General features: G+C 39.4%; 1 protein-coding gene across 1 annotated transcript in view; it reads left to right on the top strand.

The window, feature by feature from the left end:
• The window catches only part of LOC144977955 (uncharacterized), a 13,116-nt gene extending 7,735 nt beyond the window's left edge, over window positions 1–5,381 (top strand). The window contains exons 4-5 of the mRNA XM_078923365.1: window positions 3,415–3,588; window positions 4,894–5,381. Of these exons, the coding sequence (XP_078779491.1) occupies window positions 3,415–3,588; window positions 4,894–5,130 (411 nt within the window). The 3' untranslated portion in view covers window positions 5,131–5,381. The remainder of the gene's footprint in view (window positions 1–3,414; window positions 3,589–4,893) is intronic.
• The last annotated feature ends 1,618 nt before the right edge of the window (window positions 5,382–6,999 follow it).

The raw sequence follows: 6,999 nt of genomic DNA, 5'->3' as shown, positions 1-6,999 counted from the left end.
GTCAACTTCATTCTATCTATAGGTATATCAGTTTACTTTTGAACTTTTGGTTTTGAACAGACTTGAGCTTTTATATTGCGCATTGTCTAATAAAAAAGGGGGACTGGTAGCTCAGTTGGTAGAGCACTCGCTTCACACGCAAAGGGACCGAGATCGATCCCGATTGCAGTCGCAATTTTTTCTGACTCCCCTGTCCACCCAGCAGTGATTGGGTAGCTGAGTCTGTTAGATTTGGCGGAGTAAGTCTTTACGATCGACTAGCTTCCTATCCAACGGCTAGCAAGCAATTTTTATTGTCCGTTTCACGCTATAGAAACCGGGATAAACTCCGGCTCCATGCGGACAATTGCTCTGAAGGACTACTAATAAAATACTAAATTGTCTAATAGTGTTCTCAAAGCGCTTTACGAGAGGTTTGAAGCCAATAGGGAATGAGATTAGCGGAAGAGTAGCGTCCCTTGATTGGAATTCACGAGCGGAAAGGTTATTAGAGAGAGAACGTCATGTTGGTTGTGCGGCATGAGACACTTCGCCGAAAGCGAGGACGAGAAAGACGCATGCGCAAAACCATTTTGACGTGCTCTCTGTAAGGTGACGTCCAATCAAGGGACGCTACTCTTCCGCTAATCTCATTCCCTATAGCAACGCTTAACATGTAGGACAAAACAAATCGCATGAAGGAAAAAAATATTTGAGCTTTGATTTGACCGTACGATTGATTTGATTTACTCGTACCAAGACTTGAGATTTAATATTGAATGAAGACAAACATAGATTAGACTACATCTCATTAGGAGAAACGTGTTCAAATATTTGACTTCCGGTGCCTAATGGTAAACCAATCAAATCATTTTTATCTAAAGGAATTATTTAGCACAGCGAATGTTTTCTACAATTGAAGAGAGATTTTCTAAAACTCCTGATCTCCGGGTTTTTTTTCTCTCCACATTTTGAAATATTGAGGATTATTTCCGCTAAAATTTCTCATCCAGTCTATAGATAGTTCAAAGATGACGTCACTCAGGTCTTTGTTATTGTTTTTTGCCATCCGCGTTTATTAGTAATGCTCACTGAACTGTATTAGCCTGACTACAAACGTTCACGGATACACACAGTTTTGTGTGTTGGTCCGTTATACTTCCGGATGGCAATGTTATGAGCTTCTTAGCCAAGTGCATACTATCTATAATTTTATCATATTTAAACTTCAAATTCACACAAATGTAGGGAAATTCTTGTGCCAGTTGATGTTTAAATATAAGTTTACTTTTCAGCTCTACCGCCTGATCAATAGAACTAACACAGAAAACGATGTGTAAATTGAAACGTTTATCTCATGAAAGGAAAAGCTTAAAAAGTAGAAAAATCGACTTTACGAGTTTTAGAAAACCAGCCTTCAATCGACGGTTTGAGAGTTATTAATATTAACCAATCAGAATATTTACTGTTATTTAGCCCGTTCCGTCCTCTTTACTGTCTACTTCCAGTCAACGAACAGGATTGGCAAACATTAATGGGCTTGATCTATAGATAGAATGCGCTTGGCCAAGGAGTTCACAACATTGCCATCCGGAAGTATAACGGACCAACACACAAACTCTGTGTAATCATGAACTTTTATAGTCTGGTTAATACAGTTTAGTGAGAACAACTCACAAACGCGGATGGCAAAAACAATAACAAAGGCCTGAGTGACGTCATCTGCATACTATCTATATAACATTTCCATGTGTTCGTATCATTGGTCACATTGGAATATTATGTGCTCAAAGTGACCCACATAGTGAAAAGTGTTCACAGATTTTGAAATATCTAACATCACGATTCGTCTGTTTGTTCAGTTTGACACATGTGTATGTTCATAACTTTTGTAAACAAAGCAGCGTGTCTGCATTTGTTAAGAAATATCCAATCATTGGACATCAACAAATCATGTGATTGATGACTTGGTTGGACGAATAAATGAGTATAGATCTCTCCCTTTCAAAAACAACCTTTAATACAGACAAATAGGTAGTCTCACAGTGACTATTTATCACAAAATTTTGACATGCCAATGAAGGAATAAACCAGTAGATTTTTGACCAATCAAAACATGGAATTTGTGACATACTCTCACATGTGCTCGGACAAACATTGTTGGTTGTTTATAAACAGAATCGTGAATGAAATCGACCTCTCTCTGATCAGTGTTGTTGTTTTTATACCGCCAAATGGGTGAATAGTTATCACAATTTTCTCAATCAGATTATAAGCGTTTAAATTTACACATAGTTTTCTGTGTTAGTTCTATTGATCAGGCGGTAGAGCAGTGGGTATTTACTTAAACACAAAACATCGATAGTAAAACCTGTGGAGTTTGCTCGGTTTTCCAATCACTGCCATTGTTTACTTTATGACGATTGTCCGAGAGGCGTGGTTATCTCCCTGTCTATATATAGTATGCGCTTGGCTAAGAAGCTCATAACATTGCCATCCGGAAGTATAACGGACCAACACACAAAACTGTGTGTATCCATGAACGTTTATAGTCGGGTTAAAACAGTTCAGTGAGCATTACTCATAAACGCGGATGGCAAAAAACAATAACAAAGACATATGACGTCATCTTCGAACTATCTATTGATCAATTGGTAGAGCAGTGGGTATTTTACTTAAACGCAAACCATCGACAGTTATATAGATAGAATTCACTTGGCCAAGGAGTTCACAACATTGCCATCCGGAAGTATAACGGACCAACACACAAACTCTGTGTAACCATGAACTTTTATAGTCTGGTTAATACAGTTTTGTGAGAACAACTCACAAACGCGGATGGCAAAAACAATAACAAAGGCCTGAGTGACGTCATCTTCGAACTATCTATCGATAGTTCGAAGATGACGTCACTCAGGTCTTTGTTATTGTTTTTTGCCATCCGCGTTTATGAGTAATGCTCACTGAACTGTATTAACCCCACTATAACCGTTCATGGATACACACAGTTTTGTGTGTTGGTCCGTTATACTTCCGGATTGCAATGTTGTGAGCTTCTTAGCCAAGCGCACATCATCTATGTGTGCGCTTGGCTAAGGAGTTCACAACATTGCCATCAGGAAATATAACGGACCAACACACAAAACTGTGTGTAAGCTTGAACGTTTATAGTCTGCCAAAGCAAAACAAAACAGAAAACAAAACAAAGCAAAACAACCCCCCCCCCCCCCCCCAAAAAAAACAAACAAACAAAAAAAATAAAACAAAAAAAACAAAAACAAAACAAAAACAAAATCAAAACCAGAATGCCTAGTGTGCCGTCAAAAAGAAATCTCTCATTCGTCCAAGTGAAAAATTTATCTTTATACTAAATGTCATATTATGCTAACCGATAACGCTATATATTATAGAATTTATGATCACTCTCATCTTTAGCTAAGCTCGCACAACATGGTCCATACCTCCAGCATATCAACCATCACGACAATGGGCAGGGCAAATCCAAATATGACGTCACAGAGGTCAAGGAGATTATCCAAGAGAAGAATTTTCCAGAGAGTGACCTTGGTCGTCTCGTTTGTTTACGTCATGTGCTATGCGCCTTTTGTGGTGAGTATGTTGCAAATGCTATTCTTTCATTAACGGTTTGTAAAACAACCCCCCCCCCCAAAAAAAAAAATAAATAAACCAACAAAAAAAACCCCAACCCACTTACTAAAATAATGGTGGATACCCAATGGTTCTAAAGGAGTTTTTTTCCTTATCTTTTATCTTATCTTCTCCATTTCCTGCTTCCAAAACAGATTCGTCTGGTGGTGGATACCCAATGGCTCTGAAGGAGTTTTTATCTTATCTTTTATCTCATCCTCTCCATTTCCTGCTTCCTTTTATCTTCTCTTCTCCATTTCCTGCTTCCTTTTATCTTCTCTTCTCCATTTCCTGCTTCCTTTTATCTTATCTTCTCCATTTCCCGCTTCCTCTTATCTTATCTTCTCCATTTCCTGCTTCATTTTATCTTATCTTCTCCATTTCCTGCTTCCTTTTATCTTTTCTTCTCCATTTCCTGCTTCCTTTTATCTTATCTTCTCCATTTCCTGCTTCCTTTTATCTTATCTTCTCCACTCCCTGCGTCCTTTTATCTTATCCTCTCCATTTCCTGCTTCCTTTCATCTTATCTTCTCCATTTCCCGCTTCCCTTTATCTTATCTTCTCCATTTCCTGATTCCTTTTATCTTATCTTCTCCATTTCCTGCTTCCATTTATCTCATCTTCTCCATTTCCCGCTTCTTTTTATCTTATCTTCTCCATTTCCTGCTTCCTTTTATCTCATCTTCTCCATTTCCTGCTTCTTTCCATTGTCATGCATTTCCTTGTAGTACAGGAACTCTTTAAAGATGCCTACGTCTATTATTCTTGGTGTTGGGGCAGTAGGATACAAATCGAAACCATCCTTCTTCCAAGTCATCATCTTGCCCTGCGGGTCCCTTACCCGCTCCATAACCATACTACTCGTCATTTTAAGTCCAAGCATCTTCACCTTTTTTTCGATCTCTTCATTGGAGAATGAGATTGGGATTCCACCGATAAAGTTTCCTTTTTTATCTCATCGTCTCCATTTCCTAATTCCTTTTTATCTTATCTTCTCCATTTCCTGCTTCCTTTTATCTTATCTTCTCCATTTCCTACTTCCTTTTATCTTATCTTCTCTATTTCCTGCTTCATTTTATCTTACCTTCTCCATTTCCCGCCTCCTTTTATCTTATCTTCTCCATTTCCCGCTTCCGTTTATCTTATCTTCTCCATTTCCTACTTCCTTTTACCTTATCTTCTCTATTTCCTGCTTCATTTTATCTTATCTTCTCTATTTCCTGCTTCATTTTATCTTATCTTCTCCATTTCCTGCTTCCAAAACAGATTCGACTGGTGGTGGATACCATCTACGATCGTGATAACCAAGACGGCCTCCATCACTCCGTCACACTCATCCTCCTCTTCATGGCCCCTCTCCTCAACCCCTTCGTCTACGGACTGTTCAACAGATACTTCCGAAAGACGCTCATCGACATGATCAGATGTCGGACAAAGTCTAGTGTGGAGACCTCTTCGACCTACAGCAATAATGGAGCCGTTGAGACTCTTGAAGCCGGATGAGTTGGTGGATTATTTTCCAACAATCCAGGCAGTCGGGATTTGTGACCATTGTCTCAAAACAATATTAATCACGTGATACTAAGCTGATTATTAAAGTGATACTAAAGTGCTAGGAGCACTCGACTGTAAAAAGCATTAAACAAAAATGAATATAACAGCTTCAACAACAACCAAAAATACCAAACACGAAACGTTTCGGGCTTAACGCCCTTCTTCAGCCAACAACATTTTTTAAAAAACCAATTGATCTATTATTTAGTAATGTATTTATGTGTTGTTATTGTTTTTGGCTGAAGAAGGGTTTTGAGCCTGAAATATTCCGTGTTTGATATAGAGATTTGTGACCCACCGCCTCAAAACTATATGATGTGAACCACCATTTCAAAATGGCATTATTTCATCAGGACTATCTCGGTTGTGAATATTATAGAACCCTATACAGCTACCCATATCTGGAGTGCATCCTACAAACAAGCCTGACTTGCTCAAACACAAAGAGCAATTTGTAGATTATGTGCGAATGACGCCTGATAAGTACAAAGATTTGTTAGAATTGGGTGAAAACTTTCAAATAGGTAATCAATTTGGAAATAAATAGACCAGATGTTGTATGCCCCACGCAAAAAAGTGCAACTGTTTGCCGATCTCTCTCTCTCTCTCTCTCTCTCTCTCTCTCTCTCTCTCTCCCTCTGTCTCTCTGTCTCTCAATATGTCTCTCTCTCCGTCTCTCTGTCTCTGTCTGTCTGTCTGTCTGTCTCAGTCCCCCCCCCCTCTCTCTCTCTCTCTCTCTCTCTCTCTCTCCCTCTGTCTCTCTGTCTCTCAATATGTCTCTCTCTCCGTCTCTCTGTCTCTGTCTGTCTGTCTGTCTGTCTCTGTCTCTCCCCTCTCTCTCTCTCTCTCTCTCCTCTCTCTCTCTCTCTCTCTCTTTCTCTCTCTCACAGCCAGACGGAGGATGTATAAATGTGATCCAGAGTTTAGTTTTCTTTTCTTTTGCTTTTTTCTGTTGTTATCTGACACGTCTCATACGATACGTTTTTCAAATGTTTTTAAATCTCTGAAACTTAATTAAACTTGACTTACCATAATTTGGCTTTCTCTTTTATTCTCTTCAACTGATTCAATAAACTACACATAATTGAAATGATATTTCATTTTCCAATGTTTTTATAATTTATTTTGAACTTTTGTAATGAGTTATGGGATGAGAGTGATGGTAAGCTGGCGCCTGGTTATCGCAGTGTAGATATCTTGTGTTTACTATTGAAAAAGTGTGTATGAAACAGTGCCAGTGAAGGTCCTGGGTTCGAGCCATTTTGGTAAAATGAGTACTTGGCCGTTACAGCGTTGTCTCTGTCCGAAAAAAAATTTGTAATATCGCCTAACAGTCGTCATGTCCCGTCCTAAATCTTAAATGGGACAACTTGTAAAGCGCTTTGAGCACGTTTAGTGGATATTGCGCTATAAAAAAGCTCAATTTTAAAGTAATAACAAGGAAGACATGAGTATCCGTTCGTCCATCACACCACTGGATAACTGGCCCTTCGCCCATCACACCACTGGATAACTGGCCCTTCATCCATCACACCACTGGATAACTGGCCCGTCGTCCATCACACCACTGGATAACTGGCCGTTCGTCCATCACACCACTGGATAACTGGCCCTTGATGCTATGCCACACTGGTTGTTTTCATCCCTACACACATGAGTATCCCTTCGTCCATCACACCACTGGATAACTGGCCCTTCATCCATCACACCACTGGATAACTGGCCCTTGATGCTATGCCACACTGGTTGATTTCATTCCTACACGAGTATCCGTTCGTCCATCACACCACTGGATAACTGGTCCTTCGTCCATCATAC

The sequence above is a fragment of the Berghia stephanieae genome, chromosome 8 (genome assembly GCF_034508935.2).
Source record: "Berghia stephanieae isolate SIO BIC M18660-M18661 chromosome 8, UCSD_Bste_1.3, whole genome shotgun sequence".
Lineage (NCBI taxonomy): Eukaryota > Metazoa > Mollusca > Gastropoda > Nudibranchia > Aeolidiidae > Berghia > Berghia stephanieae.
Note: the sequence above shows the minus strand (reverse complement) of the source record. Positions and strands in the feature narration are given on the sequence as shown.